Here is a 26651-nt window from a genome sequence, read left to right as displayed (position 1 = left end):
TAAGCGCGCATGCGCTCTCATGTATTGTACGTGAACTCTCTGGTCATAAGCAGTGTTTTCGAGCTGTACTGTGTTGTTGTAATTCAGCAACATAACATGAAACACAACTAGTTTTTCTCCCTGTGCTTTTATCTGGGGTATTTAGCATCGAGCAGACAAACATTAAACGTAGCGGTGCTCGTTTTAAAGGCTGGCCGTTCACAAAAGCCTCGACCTCCGAGGAGAGAGAAGCCAAGCAAGAGCTTTGAGGCTCCAGCATAGCAGAACAGTTCAGAAACTATTTGGAAAATAGCTATATTTATAAACTGATTAAATCGTGTTTTAGACTGCCTATTGGTGGCGGATCTGATCTTCTTTGTTTGCTCGTGAATTTTTGCAGCCGTAACTGGTTCTGGATGACAGTTTCATAGCAGACAGCCGTTCTTCCCTCTTCCCGGTATTACGTACCGGTGCAGAATCTTTTATTGGTACGCAGTACCGGACCGTACCGGCTGACTTTCACCCCTGGTTGTAAGCCACAATCTTCTAAATTAACAAAAACAAATGCTTGAACTACATCTCTCTGTGCATAATGAATCTATGTAATAAACAAATAATAATAATAATTACACTACCAGTAACTTACAAGGATTATGTTGCACATGTTTTAAGTAAAGTGTGCCTCCATGTTTTGGCTTCCACATTAGGCTTGTGCAAAATTACAGGCTAAAGATATGTGTCTATATAAGGAGACACTTTATACTCAGCATTTAAAATCAATCTCCCTAACAGAGTTGATAAGAAAACAATGACAGAGCATATTCTTACATCAAATCTTCAATCATTAAGGTATAATGATCTCCCTGCAGCCTTTATCAATGAAATTAATTACCTCCATTTCCACCTCTCTAAATCTTCATCAGCTATATATCTCTTCAAGGCTACAGTTACCATAAACTGTACACATCACTGTATGTTTTAGTGTCTGTCTTATAATAGAGCCTGTCAACTTAAAAAAGACGGGAGCTATTCACATCCATAACTGCGCTCTGTGCCACAGGTTGAATTGTGAGATGTTTATCCAAGAGGAAACGTCTGCAGTGTCTGCTGAGACACCTTCCTCTCTTTTCTGCAGTGCAGTGCAATCTGCCACAAACATCCACTTGCAAGCGTATCTCATTATTGAAATACGGCAAACTTGGAAATTGGCCCGAGAAGACATTTTCAAGCAGGCTAAATAATGCATTCAAAGAGTTTCAGTTTGTCATTGCTATATATCTCAATCTAAAAATGATCTAAAAGAACTGGATTTGTGTAGAAGCTGTTTCACTTAAGAGTCCTCACAGAACAACTGAAAAATGCAATCTTTACCATATTTGCCTCCTAAGAATCCCTAATATGGATTAAATAGTTCTCTCCCTTTCTTTATATGCACTACGGTGCTTTTCTAATCACAAACGGACGATGAAAACAACCCGAAAAACTAATAACAAAGAGCCATTAGAAGATCATGTTGATGCAAATACTCAGGGTGCATCCAAAACGCTTGCATTCTGCTGCAATGCTAATTATACGTCTTTTCAAAGCCGGTGAGTTTGTAGAACACTCTGCTTCTAGTTATACTAATCTCACAACATACAAAAGCTTATCCGTGTAAAAGATTTGCTTTCATCTGAAGGTCAAACCAAATTGCCATAGTTACCATGTGGGGACTTGAGAGCTGCAAGCATCTCTGGCCCATCTTTCCAATATGTCTGTAACAGTGCCCGTGGGATGAGGTGTTGACCATTATGACACGAGGAGTGCTGTTCAGACCGTGGCAAGAGCACACACTGCCCATGTTCTCCAAATGCTCCTCTCGGTCCGACCACAAGTACTTGAGGGCTAAACCCAAAAAAACACCTGCAAAAGATTTACAAAGAAATGCTTGCAAAATATGATCAAGTTCAGATACATTAAAAATCTAATAAATGTGAATGTAGCTTACTGTTCAAGTATTATCTTCCAATATTGCAAAAGGACATCATGTGTTATACGATGGTAGTGGTGAATGTAGTTATGACGATATGACTTAAATAAAATAAACTAACAATTAAGACTTCAGTGTTCATGTTTTTCAGCTTTTGGTTTATTACAAACACAGCCTCCAAAAAGGGAGCACCAGATTTAGATGTTAAACAAACACATATTAATAAATATAAACACATTATCACATTAAACATTCCAACAGTTTGGTTTTATTGGAAGCATTTGCATCTGACTAATAAAAAACTATAGATGCCTGACTATACAGTTTCTTACTCTCTGTACTGAAACATCTGCTGCTTTAAACAGGAGCATCACACAATGTATTACTGGCCTACAAAGCATGGATTCATTGCACTTTATATTAAGTTAATATTGCTGTCCAAACAGTTCTTTGGATATTGTGCAGACTTGCATGGTGATGATGACAAATTTGCGCTATATTGTGCAACCCTGCTGTCAGTCTATTCTATTAGCTGAGGATTGCCTTAAGTATTAGGAAGATTTAACGCAACATCCTGAACAGGGCAAGATACTGTAAATTAATTTAGCAAATAATTCTCATAAAAGGTTTAAATGCTTTTACTATGGACATTAAGACCATATTAACTTTGGCTCTTTGATGAAGGATTTAAGCAGGTAAAAAGATCAAACAAGAAATAACTGATGACATAAAAAACTAAATCGGGGACACAAATTTGAGCTGATTGTAGATTTACTCTAACCAACACGAGATTTTACATACAGCCTCAAAACTATGCATATCCAAATTACTTTTTGCCTGAATATTTGACCACTCTTCTTGGCAGAGTTCATTTAACCTGATTAGTGACCTGAGTCTTCACAACATCATTTTGAGAGGGGTTGAGGTCATGGCCATCCCAGAAATTTAACGTTAGCCTGCTTTGTCCAATCCAAAGCAAGCTTTGATTTGTGCTTGGTATCAGCGTCTTCTAAAACATGCTGGTGACACAATTTCAACCATCTTCCTGTTGATTTTAGGTAAAGTTGAAGAATATGAATGTATTCCATCATTATTCTGTCCATTTTGTGTAATGCCAATCCAAAAGCCTGATTTTTCATTTCCAACCCAGAGTTTATGTGTTATTGGGTTTGTCATTCTGTCGGAACGCACAGTTATGTCTAAGTTTCAACTATCCGGCCCAAACTGCCATCATCAACAGAACGGAAATAGTTAGGATGATAGAATACAATTCAGCAAACACCAAGGTTACAAGATGCCATGAACACCAGAGTCACTGGCTGCAGTAAAGCAAATTTTATACTGCCACTGACTGAGAGTTTTATGATCAGAAAAGAAAGAGATTAAACTATAATGGCCTAGTGACAAGAAGTAAATTTAGAATCTCATCAGTCAGTCATTTTCTACCGCTTATTCCATAGTGGGTCGCAGGGGAACTGGTGCCTATCTCCAGCAGTCTATGGGCGAAAGGCAGGGTACACCCTGGACAGGTTGCCAGTCCATCGCAGGGCAACACACAAACAACCACACACACTCATTCATACACCTAAGGGCAATTTAGAGTGACCAATTAACCTAACAGGCATGTCTTTGGACTGTGGGAGGAAGCCGGAGTACTCGGTGAGAACCCACACATGCACAGGGAGAACATGCAAACTCCATGCAGAAAGACCCCCAGCCAGGAATTGAACCCAGGACCTTCTTGCTGCAAGGCAACAGTGCTACCAACTGCACCACCGTGCAGCCCCTAGTGACAAGAAGTAAATTTAGAATCTTTCAAACCAAAAAACAATCTACAGTCAAGCATGGTGGTGGTGGCATTGTGCTGTGGGGCGGTTTTGCTACCAGAGGTACTGGTGCATTGCACAAGCTGGACAAGCTCCAGAATCTTCCCATTGTTTTTAGACACAATTTTGTGTTCCAACAGAACCATGAACCCATACACACATTAATACTGGTTTTGGATTGGATAAAGCAGATCTGAAAATTTGTATATGTAAAAAAAACATGGCAGAAAACCAAAACATTTAAATGACGAGTGGCCAAATATCCAACAGGAATCATCCCAGAAGCTTGCTTATGGAAACAAACAAAAAATGGTGGAAGTATGATTTGCTAAATGACATCTAAAGAACTATATCTGAGGACCATGCTTTTATTTTAAACCAGTAAGTATAATTTTGACCCTGTGGGGATAGGAAAAATGCAAACTTCTAAATCTAAATCGTGCTTTAGAAATTCCTTAAAGTTGGTTGTTGTATATGATCATCCGGATGCTAAATAAATACTCGAATGCATCATTAAAAGCCCTAAGATTTACAGAACTCCTCCCAATAGAAAGCATATGTAAACTGTTTACTGTAGCTGTACATGTTAAAAACATGTTCATCTTGCTTTAGCTTTGTGAGGTGAATTACCAGATAGGTGTAAGAAAATTCTAACAACCTAATGCTGACACAAACTAGATATAAACCAAAATGATGAGATTCTGACAAAAGCTTCATCGCCATGCAAGCAATCTTAATAAAATTACAATATAATCTATAGCTAATATATTCCAGTTATTCAAAATGTGAAGATATCATGTACATCCATTACACACAGAGATATAGGTAGATAAATTTTTTTCGAAATTTTAATGACAATGGTTTACACCTAATAAAAACCCAAAACTTAGTTTCTCAGAAAATTTGATTACATTAGACCAATACAGGGGTTGTACAATGAAACTGAAACACCTGGTTTTAGACCACAATAATTTATTAGTATAGTGTAGGGCCTCCTTTTGCAGCCAATACAGCGTCAATTCGTCTTGGGAATGACATATACAAGTCCTGCACAGTGGTCAGAGGGATTTTAAGCTATTCTTCTTGCAGGGTAGTGGCCAGGTCACTACGTGATACTGGTGGAGGAAAAGGTTTCCTGACTCGCTCCTCCAAAACACCCCAAAGTGGCTCAATAATATTTAGATCTGGTGACTGTGCAGGCCATGGGAGATGTTCAACTTCACTTTCATGTTCATCAAACCAATCTTTCACCAGTCTTGCTGTGTGTATTGGTGCATTGTCATCCTGATACACGGCACCGTCTTCAGGATACAATGTTTGAACCATTGGATGCACTTGGTCCTCAAGAATGGTTCAGTAGTCCTTGGCAAGTATTGGACCAAGGGAATGGCATGATATGGCAGCCCAAACCATCACTGATCCACCCCCATGCTTCACTCTGGGCATGCAACAGTCTGGGTGGTACGCTTCTTTGGGGCTTCTCCACACCGTAACTCTCCCGGATGTGGGGAAAACAGTAAAGGTGGACTCAACAGAGAACAATACATGTTTCACATTGTCCACAGCCCAAGATTTGCGCTCCTTGCACCATTGAAACCGACGTTTGGCATTGGCATGATTGACCAAAGGTTTGGCTATAGCAGCCCAGCCGTGTATATTGACCCTGTGGAGCTCCCGACGAACAGTTCTGGTGGAAACAGGAGAGTTGAGGTGTACATTTAATTCTGCCGTGATTTGGGCAGCCGTGGTTTTATGTTTTTTGGATACAATCCGGGTTAGCATCCCTTTCAGACAGCTTCCTCTTGCGTCCACAATTAATCCTGTTGGATGTGGTTCGTCCTTCTTGCTGGTATGCTGACATTACCCTGGATACCGGGGCTCTTGATACATCACAAAGACTTGCTGTCTTGGTCACAGATGCGCCAGCAAGACGTGCACCAACGATTTGTCCTTTTTTGAACTCTGGTATGTCACCCATAATGTTGTGTGCATATCAATATTTTGAGCAAAACTGTGCTCTTACCCTGCTAATTGAACCTTCACACTCTGCTCTTACTGGTGCAATGTGCAATCAATGAAGACTGGCTACCAGGCTGGTCCAATTTAGCCATGAAACCTCCCACACTAAAATGACAGGTGTTTCAGTTTCATTGTCCAATTCCTGTAAATAAGGATACAGGAAATGTTGTCCTCCTGAAAAATATGCCCATGCAATGTTTATGCACTCAAAGTTGGCGAATTTATATGAATTACTGTATCAATGTGTTGTGTTAGTTAGCTGGACAATGCTTGCTGCTGCTCTTTTTCTACCACACTTTTTCCTTCCCCTTAACTTTCCATTTATATACTTGGATACAGCAATGTGTGAACAGCCAGTGTCTTTAGGACAACAACTGTCTGAAGGACAATTTTGTAGATCATAACATGATTATAACATGTCTGTATTAACTTTAATTTTATTTTATTGATCTTAAGAAAAATTAAAATTTTCTGAGAAATTGAATTGTAAATTTTACTTAGCTGTAAGCTACAATCCCTTGAAATAAACACAATAAATGTTTCACTATGTGTAATGAATCTATGTATGACTCTTTTTAAAAAATGAATTATTGTTGATTTTCTAATTTATTGAGATGTATCTGTCATATTCAAACTTTTGTCTCATAAACATTCCGACACATTAATTGAACTGTGAGTCCAGGAAGTGTTGTGGAACAGCAGCTTCCGCGCTTCACTCTGTAAGTAAATGGGCCTCTGTAAGTAAATGTTTTACTTACCGTAAAACATTGCACCTCCGGCTTCATTTATGAGTCTGTATTTGAATTGCTTCAACTTCCATACGCTGAGAATTGTTATTAAGGCTAAACATACTGCGGACAGAACAAACAGTGCTGTACTATCTTTCCGTTCCTTCACAGTGTTTGACATCTTCGTGGATCTTTAGGCCAAACACTTCTCTTCTCAGTTAACTGACAGACTTCGGAAAAAAAAAACCAAAAAAACCGCTGCAACATCCGCATCAGCAGCGTCCGTGATGCATTTCAAATAACTCGGAAATTTTTGTTTTCTCTTCAAGGAATAATAATAAACTGCTAAGAAGGGATAGTCTTAGATGATTATTTTTATTTTTTTATATGGCTTACGTAGAAGAGAACCAACAACAATAAAGCAGTGATAGGCTGGAAATGTTTTACCTAACCTGGATGAGTCTAGAAATGAACCACGCGAAAAGTTGGACAATTGAAAACATGCTATTTTAAATTAGCATTAATTTGAGCTCTTAATTGTCTAACGAGCGTATCCTTTGCTCAAGTATTAATTAACCTTGTCGGTATTTATTTATTTTTTAAATTTTTAATATACCTTTTTGACTTTGTTTTAAGTTTGTGTAGTATAACGTTACGTCTTTGGCAAAGTTTATCTATGCATTTACCTATATATGTTTTGCTTGACATTTAAGTAGAATTGTAATTTAGTTACCTATAATTGTAGTTAAAAACGTTGACCCTTTGCATTCTTATTTAATTTTATCGTATTTTTTATTTATTTTTTGCATAGCATGTAAATGTTTTTGCCAAGCAGGATTTGTGTTTGCAACCTTATTCATTTGAAAATACCACAAATTATGAGTCACGTTTTTCATTCTCCACCAGATGGCGCAGTAGACACGTTAATGCAGAACACCTCAGGAGAATCCTGCTGCTCATTGGTCCTGTAGGATAAACAAGCGTTAGGCTGTGCTTATAGTATTGTGCTTGTATTAATATTAATTTTGTAAAATACATATTTGTATTAGGTAAAATTATTCCCAAATTCATTCACAATAAGTTTTTTTTACTTGTAGTTTCCTTATCACAACCCAGTATTAAAAAACGTTTCATTTTGTTGAAGATTTTAACTTTTTGTTTTTAAACATAAAGGCAAAATAAAATCAATTTTAACTTTCTGCTCATCCGTTTTTGACCTGCCAAATAGTAAATTAAATTGTGTTTCAGTTGAATATTTTATTATATATTAATACAAAACAAAAACCTATTTTCTTTCTTTCTTTATTGTAGATTTTGATAAGAAAATCTAGACACACATTTGCATGGTTAATTTAAGTATCGCCTTTATTAATTTTAGTTGTTAGTGAATGACTATGGCTCTGTAGATTGGGCTTTATGCAGCTCAGGTGTTCCCATAGTTTGGATCAGGACATAAAAACTTGAAGTAGAAGCCCACAATAAATTCTGTCAATTACAAAGGTGAAGGCTTATAGCTAAAATGTTCCATATTCAGTACAAGATAGAACCAGCAATTATTATTAGCTAAAAAGAGACAGAGAAACAAAACATATTCTGTGAGCCTCTACACTTGTATTTGCACTGGCAAAGCAAGTGCTTCATCCCCACTGCTTACATTCGAGGGGATGAGTACGTTTGACTTAACAGATCCAGTCATTTTTTAAAATGCTTGTCCAAACTTATTAAAAGTTTACATATGTGGTTAATTTACATGTTCTTTTTTTTCACCTATACATATTTTTTGGTAGTAAACAAGAATTTGGGGCATTAGTATTTTAAAACCACCTTTTTGTTTTCATTTCTGGGTTCTTATGAGAACATCTTTTCACATATTCTGTTGTTTGATTAGGTGATATGTCTTAAACATATCACCTAATGTTATGGTAACCGCAAAATAAAGGTTGGTTTTATAAAGTTACAGTTTGCTACTGAGAATAACAAAAAAAAAAAAAAAAAAGAGAAAATTATGCACCGGGGCGGCGTTCCAGACTCCATAAAATATATACAAATTGTCGCTTAGCAACCACTGTCGGAAAGAGACGTCGGACGTCGTAACGCATATAGAGGCTTGTGTTGAAAAGAGTCGGCACAGAACCCATTGTGGTGTGTTGAAGAGAGATGAGCAGCTGTCTTGAGAGAAGGAGAAAAGACGGAACTGTGTGACCACAAAGAGGACTATTTATAAGCGAATAGAAACGGGCGTTCATACACAACACGTCCGCTTCCGTTCCTCATGAAGAGGGACCGTTCCGTCCCCTCGGAAAAAGCTCCGGAAAATGAAGAGTTAAGAGCCCCCACAAAGCCAACTGTTTATTTCTGCGGCTAGCAGGCTAGCTCTTCGGCTAGATGTGTGTAACCGAGCTGGACACTGGAAGTCCCTGAGGAGACGTCGAGCTCTGGAGAAACAGCTTTTCTGTAAAGAGATAAAGGTTGGCTGAGATTTTTTTTTTTTTTTTTTTCTAAATGCACCGTTCGCTCGGATCGAAAGTAGACGCAACTTTGAAGAATGATGCCCGCTGAGCTCTGACCATTTCACTACTACTTCACAGTCAGGGGGAGTGGAGAAGTCTGACAGGTTTGTTTCATTGTTTCTTCTCGTTTGCTCGTATCGCTGCATCACATGTGAGGTGGCTTATCTTGAATTTCTGGAGTCTGCTTCTTGGATCCCAGACTTCCTCAGTTTCTGAAGGCAGAGAAACTCCTTTGTGTTTCTCAGCGCTTCGGTGATACTTCGTTGGGATTTCAGAGATCATTGATGTATGAGAGAAAACACTGCGTGGTCACTACAAGGCGACACGATCAGTCTGCGTCATATATTTTAGATAGTCCGACCTTTTCATTCATTTTCCTAATTCAGTTGTTTCGAACAGATTACAGATTTGTGCACCCAATGTAAAGTTATGTAATTACCAAAAAGTCAGATCACAATAAAGCGTCATCGTTGAGAATTTATTATCCAACTTGACAGATCCTATTTTAGGCAATGTCATTAATGCATACAGAGAAAAATAAAATAAAAGGAGGGTAAAAAAAGAACATGCTGGTAGTTCAGACTAACCCAAATAATCTGCCTCAATTTGACATGAGTGTTATTAAATTCCATCATCCTATTTATTTAAAAGTAATGATATTAACAATATTTGCAAATTCACTCCAGACTTTTCTTTTGTCAAATCTGGCGTTGCATACATACAGAACCCCACACTATCAGATCCTCCCTAAAAGTGAAAATTACCCATGATCAAATGCAATCCTTCACTAAACCAGTATAAACAGATCATCATAATTACATTTAATCATATGCACTTTGTCTTACTTTAACTATGCTCTCATGGTGTGTAGTTAAAGTAACAAACTCAGTCATGGTGTCAGTCTTTGGTTTATATCAAATGTACATAACTATAAATGACAATGATAGTTGGCCGTCACCAATATCAACAGGTTCTTACATGGGGTTAATGTGTTAAATAATACTAGCTAATTCATGTTCAGACATAAAGACCCATACTAGATCAAGAAAAGCCTGATTGCTGCACTTATATCTCTAATTTTCTGTAAAGTCTGACCCACTGATTATTGCTGCAGGCTGTCACATAGGTTTAGTTCTTACGAAGCCAAAAGAAAAGGAAGGAATTAAAATATTAGTCCCAGTAAATGTATGCATAAGAACATATGCATGCCTTTTTTTGATGCATTTCATAAACTGGAAATGGTGCACATTCTTAGTTTTGATGCGTTTAAGGAATAGAAAATCCAGTAAATTTTCAGTATTTGACTTGCTGATCAAGGCTGATTCTAATCCCTTACTGGTGTATCTCTATATAAGACTTGAAGAATTTAGACTTAAAGACATTGACCAAGGTGCGCGGCGGTGGCGCAGGGGTACGGTGGGCAACGCGTGAGCGGAGGCTACAGACCTTGACGCAGCTGCCACGGGTTCGAGTCCCAGCCCGTTGACCTTTGCTGCATGTCTGCCCCTCTCCCTCTCCACCCCATTTCCTGTCAGTCAGCTTACAAACTAAAGTCCTCTAGTGCCATGAGAAACTATGACTTCTCATATGAGAACTCATACAGTAATATGACTGTTATATGACTATATGCTGAAAGAAGGGGTTAAAGTTCATCAACCTAAGCACTTGCCTGCGTAGTTGAAAAACAACGGGTGGAGTTGATTTTTTTAGGTCCTAAATATTGATCTTAAAACGTTTTACATTTAAGGAAGTTATTGAGGTGTAGCTTTTAGAAATCATTATTTAAATTTAAATCCTACACAAGTAAGAAAATAATTTCTTATGCAGGGTTTCCAATGTTGTGCCCTTGATTCATTGAAGATTTTCTACTGGTGGTTGATTTGAATGCTTCTGATTACTCAGCAGGCAGGGGTGGTTTTGTAATTGTTGCTTAACAATTGCCTAGTGGCCATGTATTTTTAACAAGCACACCAGACATAGGTACAAGTCTAGAAATGCCACGTAATCAGGTAATTGTTTCCAAACAATTCCCTCAACCTTGTGTTGCTGAACCTGATGTGTTTCCTCTTGCCTGCTGCATGGATTGAAACTGACGGCTCTTCACAATCCAGCGGAGGGAGGAAGGGAGGTTGTGAAAACATGCTGTCGAATAAATCAAACAAAACAAACCTGTTTTGGAACCCAAACCTGTCTGTGATTGGGATTTTTGTTGCAGAGCATAAACTATTGATATTCCCAGAAAACCCTCTGCTTTTTTCACTTGAAGAGGGGATGAATAGACTAAGGTTCATTAAAGCGATGCGGTTAGTTGGCACTGATGTTCTCTGGATTTAAGTTTTCAGAAAGTGCGAGAATGATGCTTTAGGTTACGTCTAACTGTCCCACATACTTGCTGTCCTGTGGCAAAATGGCTGTTGTAGAAAAAAAAAATGTTTTTGTGATCAAACATTATCGACTCGCCCCATCAATAACCTGGGCTACAGTCGTTTGTTTCCACAGTAGGAAGCGCATAGTCCAGTGCAACCAGGGGGGTTGGGGAGTAGGCCTTTTCCTGAGCTTTGGTTAGGGCTTTGTGATAATACTGGCAGCCTTCCGAGCAGACATTAGTGCGTTTGTGTGTGCGTCCTGTCAGATAGGGGAGAACAGCCACTCTGACCTCAGTCATTTCAGTCCAGGAACAATAACTCAAAGTCTCTCATTTTGCTAGATTTTAATTAGATGCATATTTTTGCTTTATTTTACTGAATCCTCATAATTCCAGTGTGCACCCACGTTTTGCATTTCCAGAAGAATTAATCAAGCGTGTTCCTATGTGGCTTGACTTCATTATATTGTAATGAAGCTTACCCCCAGCTGCCACGAATGAAACCTCTTTCCCTTGTACTCTATTATCTGAAACCAGTTTTACACAAAGAGCTGGGAAAAATAGATGAAAATTCCCATTTTAACCTCCCTCTGTCTTATCAGTTATTCCGTCAAAATGCAAGTTTAATGCAAAACGAAATATTAGATCACCACTGTGTCGATCTTTGTCACTCTGTTTTAAGCCTACGCAGAGCCTGTTGCTTTATCTTGTGCCTTTTTCTGTCCCAGTAATGAGCCATTTTGCGGCTCTTAACATCTGCCAAACTTGGAACGTTCTGCATGCGAGACTCATCTCCAATGCATGAGGAGTCGGGCACCCTTTTGATTTGCCCTCTTTTCTTCCGAAGTGCTCACCGATTTACTTTGCAGAATCAGCATGCTGACAAACTTTATTTCTTTTTTCCAAATTTGGTGGAGGTTTTTATTTATTTATTTATTTTTTGCTGTAAGGTAAATTTGTCTTTGTTCTAAACCATGTGCTCCTCTTGATTTTGTGCCTCGCTCTTTATCTCAGAGTCACTGTGGATGAGCAATAGTGTGTGGGTGATTAATTAGAAGCACAAGTTTCTCTGTGGGCACGGTTAGGTTTGTCTAAAAAGAAAACACAGCTGTAAATGTTAATGCCTTTGTATGCCAGTGTGTTGCATCCGTGCTTGAATACAAAACATCTGGCTTTCTTCTTTACCCTTGAGTTGACCTTGAGTTGGTAACCTTGCTCCTTGAGCGCCTTGCGGTGTGCTTTTAACTCTGCACATGTTGTCTAATAAGTCTCGTCCATTGGGTGATACAGCTCTATATTTATTGGGGCCCTAATAAAAAGCCTTAAAATAATCTTATGTTAGAATAGTTCTGCAAAAATTCAAGCTTTAACGTAGGTATATATATTTTTTTCATTGGGGGGGGAATTCTTGTTAAGCAACATAAACATGATGTGACACATGGGCTGCGTGATATTAGGAAATCATGCATTGTTAAATATTTGGATGATGATAGTTGAAACAAATCTACATTTTCCTTCTCTTTTTCGTCTATCATCGCAATGCTTCCAACTTTCTCTGTGACCTTTATCATCTTGAGCGCCATCATCCGTGTCGGATGTGAACATCTGTTATGAGACGCCCCAACAGGCTGAATATGTTATCTGCATGTCAAGTGTTAATTCCTGACTCTTGGAATATATTAACCCCAATCCAAACAGTTCTTTGTGATATTATATTATTATTATTATTACACACTTGTATTGCAATTATGATAGGCCTTTGTTTGTCTGTACAAGGTTTGTTTCTGTTGCTCACTCTTCAAAACGGGAAAGACAAGAAAACATGGCATTCAAGTAATGTTGTTGTGTGTTAACCCTATTAGGTCAGGAAATGGTTACTCCTCTAAACTTGCCTGAATCACTCTGCGCAATGTTTACAAAGTTATTACCTGAAACTGTGACAAACAAGGCTAGGAGGTAGAATAAAGCAAAAAAAAACAGGGATTATGTCATTGCAATAAAATATATATTTTTTTAAGGCCATTTTGTTTGTTTCTCAATATGCACAGATCAGAATTTTGTTGCCAATTTGCAAAACCTTTGTTCTTCCAATATTGATTTTAGCCATTTCTGATTTCCCTTGGAGAGCTATAATATAAGAGGTAGGAACAGCATTCAAAATGTTTTGCCTTCGTGGCATATGCATCCATTTATTATTTGTGCTATAAGGGGACATCATCTCACTGAGAGAACAGTCACTGTTAGTTGAGGTTTTGGTGATGGTGTTGTTTTTTTAATAAAGACAAAATGACTGGAGTTTATATTTTAAGCTGTTTTAGCATCTTAGGTGGCTAGTGCAGCTAGCATCTCTGTGTGTGTATTCCCTTCAGCAATTTTTTCCCTTAACTCTAAGATTTCCAAACGCTCGCAACACTTCCAGTTCTGTGTTTTATGACATATTAGAAATTATGAATGATGAAACGGCTACTTTGATGTACTCTGTTCAGCCTTCCTGTTAACTGTTAAAACTCTTGCACTCACTGTAGCAGACTGAATTAACCGCAGACACATTTTAACATGCTTTAGAAAATGTTGTCAACACCCGGTAGAGCTCATGTATGGTGCATTCACCAGTAGGAAAAAGATTGGAGTCCTGAGTTCCCTACCAGCCGGTCACCTGTCAAGCCTGATTGAGCTGAAAATTGCCAATTTCTCTTTGTGTTTTTTTTTTTTTTTTTCAAAGGTTGCTGTAAATAGCTGGAGACGGTGAGTAAAATAAATGAATGGTTTTGCTGGTGTGAAAATTTCACTCAAAGGGAAAATATTTGAGGAAAAAATATCCCAGTCTTATATCACCACATTATCCTATTAATTAATTAAATGACTGATTTAATCTTGATTTAAACGTCAGCACCTGCCTGCTACAGGAAATATTTTTAATCTATTCTCGGTTGATAAATTTTCTGCCGAATATTGCCAGAAATATAGGACCAAAGATGAGCCATATGTTAGATTTATAAACGTAATGGGCAATATATTATGCGTGTTATCACCTCGCGTCTCTTTTGGAGGGGTAGATTAACCCATCACTCGAACAATTTGTGCACTTTATCAAGTTTGATACATAAGCTTCTTTCTATTAATCTGGTGGCAACAAAACATGTATTTCATGTGTAAATTTCCCTATTAGTGTTTTTGGGGGGCGGTTTGAAGCATTTTGTGAGGGCTGGGTCTACAGCAAAGCTCGTATCCTTTTCAGTGTCACAGTAGTCGATGTTACAGATGTGCACAACAACAGTGAGTTGACTCAGCTGTTGATTCAGTCAAATCACTGCTTTACTCTTGTAAAATGAATGAGAAAAACCATGTATCCACAGTGCAGATCTGCGTCTGCAGTCATGCAACTAACGATTGTCGCTGTTGTAACAAAGTGCTGGCGTTTTGTTAGCTTGAAAACCAATGTTAATGTGAAAATGAGGAAACTGTGCAGACAGCATCTTCAGGTGTAGTGAAATATTATGCTTTAAGTAAGGTAACAGCATCGTCGTAGTAGTGCCATTAAATGCTAAGAAGTGTAGATAACAACTATAAAGTAAGTTTCATTTCATAGAAAATATGCAATGAAACAACTTTTGAGTTTTTCTTGTCTGGACGTGATCCAAGTAGAGTCCCAGCCTCCACCTGTCAGTGGATCAACAGCTTCCTGACGGACCGACAGCAGCAGGTGAGACTGGAGAGCATCTTCTCCCGATCCAGATCAATAAGTACTGGTGCCCCCCAGGGATGTGTTCTATCCCCACTCCTCTTCTCCCTGTACACAAATGACTGCACCTCATTGGACTCGTCTGTGAAGTTTGCAGACGACACCACTGTCATTGGACTGATCCAGGACGGTGATGAGTCTGCATACAGACAGCAGGTGGTTCGGCTGGTACACTGGTGCAGTCAGAACTACCTTGAACTCAACCCACTCAAGACTGCGGAAATGGTGGTGGGCCTTCGGAGAACACCACCCCCATACACCCCCCTCACCATCCTCAACAACACTGTATCGGCCTTGGACCACTTCAGGTTCTTAGGAACCACCATCTCTGAGGGCCTGAGATGGTCCTCACACATAGACACTGTTCGAAAGAAGGCCCAGCAGAGACTGTACTTCCTGAGGCAACTCAAGAAGTTCAACCTTCCACAGGAGCTGCTGGTCATCTTCTACACTGCCACCATTCAGTCTGTCTTGTCTTCATCCATCTCAGTGTGGTTTGGCTCATCCACAAAACAGGACAGGTCCAGACTGCAACGAATAATCAGGAATGCAGAGAGAATAATCAGAGCTGACCTTCCCTCCATCCAGGACTTATACAGGTCTAGGGTCAAGAAAAGAGCTGCTAAAATCTCTGCAGACCCCACACACCCTGCACATAAACTGTTCAGAGCTTTACCTTCAGGCCGCCGCTACAGAGCACTGTTCACTAAAACCAGCCGCCACAGAGACAGTTTCTTCCCCCAGGCTGTTTCTCTGTTGAACATTCAATAGAGTACAAAACAACAACATACAAATGTTGCAAATTCACCTTTTTATTATATATGTGTATATTGTACATTGTAAATATGTATATTCTGTAATGCAAAAACAAAACCAAAGAGCAAAGTGTACCGGAGTCAAATTCCTTGTTTGTATGTACGAACTTGGCAATAAAGCTGATTCTGATTCTGATTGTTTAGATAATTGGGGGACCACATTGTATGTAGGAGAGGAGCAGCTACTGTCTTATCTCTTGAAGCCCAGGCAGCAGAGAGACTTGCTTAAGTTATCAATGGTGACTCCTTTTGAAAGCAATGTCTATCCACCTGTCTACGTTCCTTTACGGTAGCGTCACAGTAGCCCCAGACCATCACATTACCTCCGCCCTGTTTGCCTGGTGGTACAGTGTAATTATTTTTAAATTCTGCTAGTTTTACAGTTGATGTAACTGTATACACACCATCCAAAAAGTTCCACTTCTGCTTCGTCGATCTACAGAATATTTTCCCAAAAGTCTTTCGGATCTTCCAGGTGTTTTTTTGGGGGGGGGGATCTTAGATGTTCCTGGTCAGCAGTGGTCTTGGAATCTGACATGGATGCCATTTTTGGCCAGACCCTACTTTTAGGAGTTTGTGGCATTATTGGCCTTTATTCACAGTTATCAGAAAATAGGAAGGGAGAGAATGGGGGAACAGAAGCAGCAAAGGTCCTAAGCTTGGGAATTGAACTCCAGGTGGTTGCGTTGAGGACAAATTGCCTCCAGCTATGGAGCGCTCTATTGAGATTTTTGTTGTGCCTCGGATGTTCTGGGTGCTCTTGTGTCCTTCATAATGAGTCTTTGATGCACCCTTAGAGTAAATTTAGTAAGCAGGCCTCTCCTGAAAAGGTTCAACTTGGTTCCATGTTTACTCTATTTGTGGATAATGGCTCTCAGTATGGGTTGCTGGAGTCCTAAAGTCTTACCAGCTTTTTAACACTTTCAGTCACTGTTTCTCATCTTGCATTTTGTTAGATCGGGGCATTACTTGCTACTTTTGAGATTTTTGGCCTACTTCATGGTATTAGAAAGGTTCTATTTGAAACATTTTCTTGATTTCTCAGGTCAGGCACTAATCTGGCCTGGGTTTGGCCACCAAAATTGAACCAAAAATGTGGTTAATCATAGTTTATTCACAATTTATCCATAGTAGCAATTATATTTTCACATAGGCCTAGGTTTGTTTTGAATAGCCTTTTTCCCTAATAAGTTCAATCATTTGAAAACTGCTTTTTGTATCTAGTCAGGTTGTCTTTGATTGTTAAACATTTGTTTGATCGAAAGCATTAAGAAATAATGCAAATACAGACTAAGTCTGTAAGGTTACAAATAATTTTTCAAAGCCCTGTAGGTGACAAAACTACACGAGAACTTTAATGTTTTTACTGCCTCATTTGCTGCCTTAGCTGTATGGCTTGGTCTTGCTCAAATTACATAAAACCTCTAGGTATTATGCCAAATAATCGCCTGTATCACTCGTCACCTTCCGCACCTCATTAGTCAGTGATGTTCAAGTCTTGATTTGGCTCACCCAGGCCGTCTCTCTCTTTCTCTCAAATGAAGAGGGAGGTGAAACAACTTCATGGTTTTGTGAGGTGGCATTCTACTTAGTTCACCCTACTTAAATGTCATCCTTTCCCATGATTTTGGAGCTACGTCTGCTGCTGCCGCCTGCGTCAAACACTAAACTGCACTTGAATCGGGCTTTTACAGCAGTAGGATATTTAGTTTTCCTCTCAAGCAATCAGCTTACTCTCACTTCCCTGCAGCACAAAGCAAGCACAACCTCATGAAACCATACTGAAGTGTTTGTTTTTTTGTTGGTGGGGGGGCAGGTCAGGGTTTGCCACATGTTCACTAAATATGCTATCTTTTGCAAAAGTTTTTGCACCTTAAATCTTTCCTCATTGTGTTCCTTAAGACCACAATGATGATGGGCCAATACAAAGTATAGCATAATTGTAATGTGGAAGGAAATGTATATATGTTGTTTTATTTCTTTTTTACAAATAAAGAGCATTTGTATGTAGCCTCCCTAAGAAAAGGCAATAGGACAATAAGATATGAATGTTCTTTTTTAATAGTAGTTGCAAATTTTTATTTAATGCGTTTTCAGGAAAACACAGTGTATTAAAATGGCTGTTTGGTGATTATATCACTCTCAAGATTAATGCTTTAATAAGTGCCAAACGGTGTTAATAAGACATTTTTATATATTCAGTGAGTGGGTTTTAAGCTAAAGGAAGACGTTGCAGATTTGGTTCATCATCATGCTGCCATGCTGTGATATTCTGTTCTACCATTTCATTTTTGAAACGGCTGAATCTTTTCAATAAATTTGAGATGTTGAAACATTTCGTTGATGTCGGTCGTGGCTTGTCATTAAGGGTGGGTTCCAGAATCTGACCAGTAGAGAACCGCTAATCTATCAATTTCCTTGGAGCCCCGGCTTTGTTTAAAGATTTGGCCAGCTAGAAGGTGAACCCCTACCCTGATCTCAAGTTTTTTGGAGCCACTAACAGGTTTTTCTCCAGAATTACCTTGTTTTCCATCAGCTTCTGACCAGCTTTCCTGCTGAAGAAAAGTGTTCCCGCAGCATGATGCTGCAAGACATTTAAAACTTGGAATATTGTTTTATAACCTCACCCCAGTTTTCAATATAGGTTTAGGAGAGTAAAGGGGCTGAGTAAAAATGCAGGCCACACTTTACATTATTTTATTTGTTAAAATCTTTGAAAACTTTTCATTTCCATCCCGTTAACGATTTAGAAACACTTTGTGTTAGTCTGTTACATAAAATCCCAATAAAATTAACTGAAGTTGGTGGTTATGAAGCAACAAAATGTGTGGAAGTATTAAGACGTATGAATGCTTTTTCATGGAATAAAAAATTTATTTTCGGAACAGTATTTGTTTTTGTTGGGTGACTTGTTACTTTGTTGGGTCATTTATCACACTGGTTCTGTTTTTGTTGTTGTAGCAGCTTAAATATGAGCCTCATGTAAGATGTTTTCCTCTGCAAAATCCCTGGTAAACCAAGGCTCAAAATTACTTGTAAATGTTTCTTATGCATAAGGTCACAGTAATTGTTCTTTATTAAATATTAGATGAAGACCCAGGCCCGATTTATTTTAAGAAATGACTTTTAAATATATTCTCTTGTTTAGACGAAATAAAGAAACTGTCCTGTTGCAGAGAAGTAAATGAAAACGGCTTAAATCCACCTATTTTTCACCTTTTTAAAAATGTGCAATATAACTGTCTCTAGCCTGCATATTTTAGGTATTTTCTATTTTAACATTAGTCATGTTAGCCTGATCTGATCAAGGCATTTTCTCAGACAGAAACGAGACACAAGAGCAAGCTGTTTTTGCTCTTATCTGACACTTTTGCAGGCGCACATCTCTCAGAACCGCTGCTCCCTGCCTGCGCTCAGACCTCGTCTTTATAAATCTGTGGCTTCGATCTGAGAGGAAAATCCAAGGACCCTGTTGACACGCCTGCTAATGGCACTAGCAATTGTCCTCGTTAGCCATGCCCTCTCAAGTCAGTGGTCCTAACAGGCGTGTCCTAATGAGTTTTAATTGAGAACAGCTAATTTGCGTGGCCTGAGTCATTGTCTTTCTAAAAGCGCCTTATAAGACTGGCTAAAGAGCTGACTGGGGAGTCTGGAATGTTTTCATCAGGGCTGTACTATTAGGAGCTTTTATTCCCTTCTGTGTCCTGATCTCTTTCATACATTTCTCTCTTCTGCTGACATCAGTTTGCTTAGCGGGGGGTTTTCATTGCTCCCTTCCAATCACAAACGTTATTTTAGTGACACCAGCCGTTTTTTTTTCTTTCAAAGAACCCACATCAAAGTGTGATTAAAAGGAAGGGGGGCAATTCTGATCAAAGGTTAAATTTTGCACAGGGTGACTGTCTTCACAATGCACAGCAAGATTCCTCCCATGATTCCTGAGCACAGCGGAACTGTCGAGGAAAGCAGGCTGAGAGTTATTTAGCTGTTCTTGGGAGGCCAAGTGATGGATTTTTGTGGGAACTCCTCTGAGGAATCATCCTCAGAGTGTCTACGTTTGTATTTATGCTGTAAGAGAGTTGTATATCTCCTCTTAATTTGATCGCTGACACTTTATTTTCTCTTTTCTCTGCTTTTATTTGTCTCACAGAGGAATATATAAGAAGGAGTTTAAGAAGAAGAGAGCTCTAACAGCACAGGCAGGTTTATTGCATTGGCTGGAGGCCAACTCATTTTGTCCCAAAAAGTAATGAAATCTCTTAAATGACCCAAGCAATTCAAATTTGTGAGACAATTTCATATGCCAGAGAAAGTCTCTTTTTTTTATTTTATCTGATGTTTCACACTTTAGGAATTGGGTTAGGGCAAGATGAAATAACCATTTTTCAAATTTATATCTGTGATCAAAGCGACAATTGTGGATTTACGCAGTGCAGTTCCCTTTTATTTTACCCAAAGTTATGAGTTCTCATTTTTCTCTCTCTGTTTAATTTCAGAACTGCTTGCTCGAGCGGGCTTCCAAACTCCAGGAAGAGAGAACATGACACACTCGCCACCGCCAGAGACCGGCAGTGGGCACCTGTGCCAACCGTGCCCCCGTCTGCAGCTTTAGAAGTTTCCACTTTGCACCATGACAGACAATCATTAAAGTTTATTCCCTGACGTTTGACTCAATACCCTTCCTGTTCCCCGTCCCTTAATACCCCACCATCCCCGTCCATTCCCAACATGCTGCGTTTCCTGCCTCTCAAACTGGGCCGACTGTACCGCTGTCTGAAGCTGCTGTTAGTGCTGGGGTTGTCCGTCATCTTGTTGATGAACACCCACAATCTGTTCGCCTCTTTCCAGAAGAATGAGCTAACTGACAGACGATTCATTAACCTCAACAAGTGTCCCGCCTGCTTTGGCACCAGTTGGTGCCGCAAGTTCATGAATGGTCAGGTTTCGTTTGAGTCCTGGGGTCGCCTGAGGTTTCTAGACGTTTTCAATGTCAAGAACGTTTTCTTCGCGCAGTATGGAGAGCCCAGGGAGGGCACACGACGCGTGGTGCTCAAGCGGCTCGGATCCAACCAGGAGCTGGCCGAAATAGACCAGAAAATCTGCAAGAGGGCCACAGGCAGGCCGCGCTGTGACCTCATCCAGGCCATGTACAAGACTGAGTTTGCCCGGATCAATGGGGACGTTCGTTTGCTCACTCCAGGCGTGGTAGAGGGCTGGTCGGATCTGGTACACTGCCCCTCACAGAGGTTGCTGGACCGTGTGGTCCGAAGATATGCTGAAACGAAGGACTCAGGCAGCTTCCTCCTAAAGAACTTGAAGGACACAGAGAGAATGCAGCTGTTGATGACTTTGGCATTCAACCCAGAACCTCTTGTACTGCAGGTATTGTCGCACTTTCCTTTTTAATTTGTTGTGTTTGCTAAATATGGTGATTCTAACTTCACTTGGGTCTTGAAAACAAAGGCTTCAGACTTGACTTATACTCACTTTAAAAACTTGAGATTGGACTCAGATTTCAGGTTTGGGAGTAATTATTTTTCATGTAAGCCTGCCAGTATATACACCACTGACCACAGCCTAGACGGGGGTATGCATATTTGATTTATTAGAAGTGAAGTTTGCAAACTTTGGACAATTAATTGCGCCTAGCAGTCAGTTCCCGTTAGTACCAGCTTCATAATAATGACCACACGGTTGTCTTTGACACTGAACTCTTTATTAAAAGACTTTGGGTTGTTTCAGAACCAAACAAACTTGGCTTTGCCTCCCATGCTGTTAAGCTAGTTTCATAAGAGATGAGACACGCCTGCCTTTCTTCCTGTTCTATTCGTTCAGAAAATTGACGTTCTCTCACTTCTCACCGGCTGTGTGTTTTCCAATTATTTCGTGCAGCATGTTTTGATTTAGATTAAACAACAAATGTATAAGTGCAGATTTAATCATTCAAATCCTCAGAGCATAGTTAGCTCTGAGTCGGAGCTAAGTCAGCTACCTATGCCGTGACTGAGAGCAACCCTACAAAGTTCACTGTATAGTCAAGTTGTAAACGAACATTTGATATGAATGCATTTCACCCAATTTCTACTCAATAAATTCATATTTGCCCTCTAATAGTCATGGTATCCTTACAGTGCGATATCCTTGAAAATGCAGTATTAGTGTCGCAGTATTAAGACATAAATTTAAACAAGTAAACAAATTAACATGACATAATTGCTTTTATTTTAAAAAGAACAGCTTAGATTTTTCCCACTGATGCTAAAATGATCAAATATATTATTTATTTATTTAATCTGGCTTCTAATTAAAATGGCTTTTTAGGGCTGTTTAAAGGGTTTGAATCATAGCTTTGTACAACTTTGCTATGTCATCACTATGGCAAAGGGCCTATGCCTTATTTACACCTAATCAATTTACAGTAACGATAAAAGCAGTTTATATTAGCTTTTTACATATTAAATAAATTTCCTGAAAAAGATAATTGTTGAATATTTCTAAGAATAAAACAGCATGATTTGAATGCATACCCTACAGCAGTGCAGTGTTAAAGGCAGACCAGATGGCAGGCTTGCAATGAAAGAATGGTTATTTTAAACTTGAGACATTTCTGAAGACACAGTTTGAAATCACTCTCAGAATGATGTTTGACAGTTGGATGAGAGGATAATAAATTACATTTACAAAAATAGATGTTTGTCACCTGATCTGTGGCAGCAGGTGTTTTCATGACAATGAATGGACTGTGGATCCTGGATTACGTACAGCAGGATCAGAGCATCAGAACCAGGGTGTTGGCCACAGAAAGCCCCCAGTAAATTGCAGGGTGGGGATCATCGTTTTCCTTCCTCTTCTATGGATCTAAGACGAGCAGTTACACCCTTTCCTAAACTATAGACTAGATCACGACTGCACACCACTACGTTGAGCACGAGCGTTCCTCTGCTCAGAATATAGACGAGTTAAGGGCTGTGGCCTCTAAAAGAAATGAGGGATTTTGGCTGCCGGCAATACTGCATATTTGACACCAAATGTAGGGCGGTTCTGAATTATTCAAGGATGCATTTGTAAACGGTCCAAGTTGTTTTTAATTTTAATATACGTCGATGTCGTCTGGATTCTTGTCACTTGTGGGTGACTGGAGCAGAGGGATCTCCTGGGAGCTGCTAAGTGGGATCAAAACCCATTAATCTTCCAGGAGTTTTTAGTTTTTATTTTAAATATATCCCCGTCTGGAGATCAGTACTAAATTATGGAATATTTGGTTTTATTAGAAAATTAAATGAACTAGCAAAACATAACATGCAATTACTACAATCATCTTTTTTCAGGGAGATTTCACAAAAGTACAAAAATACTTTTTTTCTCTTTAATTGTTACGGTTATTTCTAGCATTCATTGTAAACCTTTTACTTAGAAATATTCTTATTTAACTTATATTTTAGGGGATGTTGGTGGTGAAAGCGCAGCCCATCTCTGTTCTGTCATCCTACATATCAAACCCTGCCAGTCCATTCGCTTCACATCCTTTTCCCTCACTGATTTACGGGCAGACAATCAATTTCAATCTGGCATTGACCCCGTGTCATGAGAGAACACAACAACAATGGTCTTGGCCCATGTAGACATTGAATAATGTGTCCTGACCCCTCCTCCCCTTACACATAGGACCACATACCTCTGGGCGTTTTGGAGGACAAAAGGAGACCTTTAATCAAATCTATACAATCTGAGAAGCCTTGCGTAGTTGCTCGCTGTCCCCCTTCCTTTCTTTCTCCATCTATTTTTCTTTCTGTGTCCCTGCCCGCCTCTCTGTTCTGTGTGTGTCCCCTCTACAAATAATGCCATCAGTGTTTTTTAATGACATTATGCATCAGTTCAGAGCCTTGGTGAATCACCCTGTCTTGCAAAGAGCCTCAGACATCCCACAGCAACACATGATGCACACACATTGTCCACAGCTCTTTTTTTTTCTCCCACTATCTGTAGCCCTCGCATGTTTACAGGGACAGAATTGTTTATCTCGTGCAAAACCTGTGACCCGTTGGGGTTACACACACATAGGGTTGTGTGGTTGGATGGAATGCAAAGAAACCTCAAGATATCCTCGGTACCTTGAATGTTCGTCAGAATCACTGAGCTCAAAAGATGAGAATATTTGCTGAGAGACTGGGAGACCCTATACACAAGGTTAGGCAGCAGTGGACCATAAAGAATTAATGCCATCTATAGAGATTGAACAGGAGACGTGTTGCACTACAACACTTCAGTGTCCTGTTTGTTCAGAGGTTAGGTTGCTTTCTTGTGATTGATTCTTAAAAAAAAGATAATGTGGACACGGTTTTATATCACATTATTTATTGGGACATTCTTGTTTGGACTTCTAATTATGATTCCCTTTAATTATGCCCTGTTTAAATGGGGTTTAATTAAATAGGGCAGTTGTATAGAAAACAAAATCATATTTTTTTCACTTTTTATGACAAACACTCTACAGCTGGGAATTCAGAGTTCTGTAATCTATCTCTGCATGATATTAGAAAACCTTGCAAAGTTGATAATATTGGTAAATATTGCAATGATAGTAGTGATATATGCCTTTTGTTTCTCACTTTCTCATCTGTGCTTTCTACACTTTGTGACCAATAGCATTTTGGGCAATGTTTGTTTTTTCCGGTGTGGTGTCTGCTGCTGTGAGACTCCATCCACTTGGCTAAATCTTACACTAGCATATAACATGCAAGTTTATAACACTTGAAATATATTACAATTACTGCATTCCAAACAGACCTTTGCGATGTGAATATTACACACTCTGATATTGCGATGACAATATATGTGCGATATATCATGCAGCCCTTATCTACAAATGAACAAATCCTATGTTATGCCATGTTTTATTGTGGAATCCAGTCACTATTCTGCATGAGATTTTATGAAATGTGGACATCATGAATACAGTTTAAAATGTAGCACAAACGACGATTTCTTAAAAATTATTTATTTTATAATTAGCTATAGCCGCTAATTCCTTTATTACTGCTGAACTGATATCAGTGTTAAGAGGGAGCATTGTTGAGGTCATGTTGCCCTGTCACCATTTTGTACTGTTTCATACCTGACTCTTCAGGGAATTAAATGGAGATGTCTGCTGTTGGTGGTTTTGTAGGGTGTGGGAGCTGTAATGGAGCCAGCAGCAAGTTTCTAAAATTTAAATTGATGTTAGTTTAGCTGTCTAGGATGTATAGGTTATTACTTTGATGTTGTAGATAAAGGGGCCTAAATTACCTTCTTTAAATTCCTTAAACATCAGTGTCTTTTATTCAGAGGCCTTACTAAGTTGTAGTTCAACTGGATTTTCAAGTCGGCACTGTGTAGCACAGCCTCCATAAAGTTTAGCGTCCTTTTGCTTTTCCTGTTTGTCTGCCTTGTTGACAAACTACCTCCAAGCAACAGTTTTACCTATACCTTTTTGACTAAAGATAGATAGTCCTATTGGTTTAAACTTGTTTAGTGCTTTTCTAATCTTATCCACCGCTCAGAGTCCTTTTAATACTACAAGCCGTATTCACCCGGCTATAGTCATGAACGTGCAACCGTTCTTGCGATGGTATGAAGACATGTAGGCAGCTTGGGGTTAAACGCCTTGCCTAACGTCAAATCGACGTGTTGAACAGAAATTCAAAACTTTGTCTGCAGCGCCACTGTGCAACGGTGTGTGCCACCTTGGAAAGATGAAAAGCCCTCAGCCTGTATCATGGAACATATATGGAAATATTTTGACCAACTTTCAAGCTCAACATGTTCAAATCCTCATCAGTCTAATATCATATTGCCCACTTCTAGCAAGAAATGTTTTCTATTTTTTGGTTGCGGTAAAACACCTCTAACAAGGTAAATGTGACCACTTTAAAACATTTTCTACAATTTCAGTTGCGGCGTTACAGTTTACGGTTGTTCTTTTGTGCTTCACCTCTCCTCCCTCTTGTTTTTTACACCTGAATAATGTGAATAACATTTCTGCTGCCCGCCCAGCGAGCTGCGCTCACTCGAGGAGGGGGCTTCTGTTTCCACTCTTTTGAAGCCACAGGCAGTAAACTGGCTCCAAATCTTTATGAGACACCAGACCTTCTTTGTCAGTAGAGAAACAATCTGCTGTGTTGTTTTCGGGTCTGGCCAACAATGGGGTTTTTGTGTGTTCTTTGTGCACACACCCACACACCACTTTACTGTCACGTGGAAAACATTTTAGTTTTGGGGAATAAATATTCTTGGAAAATATTTATACTAATCAAAATGACAACAGGCGAACAGGAAAATCCTTGTGCAATGAGAGCCATCTCATCTAAATCATTTTGTTGTTTCCTCTTACCAATTTTTTCCAATTGTTTTAAAAATGTTTCTGTAACTGTGATTTATCAAACCTTTGTCAAGGTCTTGTCTCTTTGTATCAGAGGAATTACACGATCCTGTTTAATTTTACTCCTTATTCAAGAATAACTTGGTTTGCATGAGAAGTAAGTAATTTATTCTACTCATTTCCATGGCTCGAATCTTATTTGCCATCCTTGGTTTCTCTCCTCCAAGCGAGATGACTCACTCATTCATCAGGTGATGGTTGTGTTTGATGAAGTGCATCTGGCCCAGCCTTAAATTAGTTCGATTTAGCCCGGCCCTGCCTTCCGAATCATTAAGCTCGAC

General features: G+C 39.2%; 2 protein-coding genes across 2 annotated transcripts in view; one reads left to right on the top strand and one right to left on the bottom strand.

Annotated features, from left to right (window-relative positions):
- LOC124857749 (sodium/hydrogen exchanger 9-like) overlaps positions 1-6731 on the bottom strand; it is a 118640-nt gene extending 111909 nt beyond the window's left edge. Inside the window, exons 1-2 of the mRNA XM_047349156.1 lie at positions 6552-6731; positions 1682-1881 (exon numbers count right to left, since the gene is read on the bottom strand). Coding sequence (XP_047205112.1) covers positions 1682-1881; positions 6552-6702 — 351 coding nt within the window. The 5' untranslated portion in view covers positions 6703-6731. The remainder of the gene's footprint in view (positions 1-1681; positions 1882-6551) is intronic.
- Positions 6732-8599: 1868 nt separating this feature from the next.
- dipk2ab (divergent protein kinase domain 2Ab) overlaps positions 8600-26651 on the top strand; it is a 43643-nt gene continuing 25591 nt past the window's right edge. Inside the window, exons 1-2 of the mRNA XM_047350192.1 lie at positions 8600-9135; positions 20450-21335. Of these exons, the coding sequence (XP_047206148.1) occupies positions 20682-21335 (654 nt within the window). The 5' untranslated portion in view covers positions 8600-9135; positions 20450-20681. The remainder of the gene's footprint in view (positions 9136-20449; positions 21336-26651) is intronic.

This window comes from Girardinichthys multiradiatus, chromosome 21, assembly GCF_021462225.1.
Source record: "Girardinichthys multiradiatus isolate DD_20200921_A chromosome 21, DD_fGirMul_XY1, whole genome shotgun sequence".
NCBI classification, from domain to species: Eukaryota; Metazoa; Chordata; class Actinopteri; order Cyprinodontiformes; family Goodeidae; genus Girardinichthys; species Girardinichthys multiradiatus.
The sequence above is the reverse complement of the archived record's forward strand: the minus strand, read 5'-3'. Positions and strand labels throughout refer to the sequence as shown.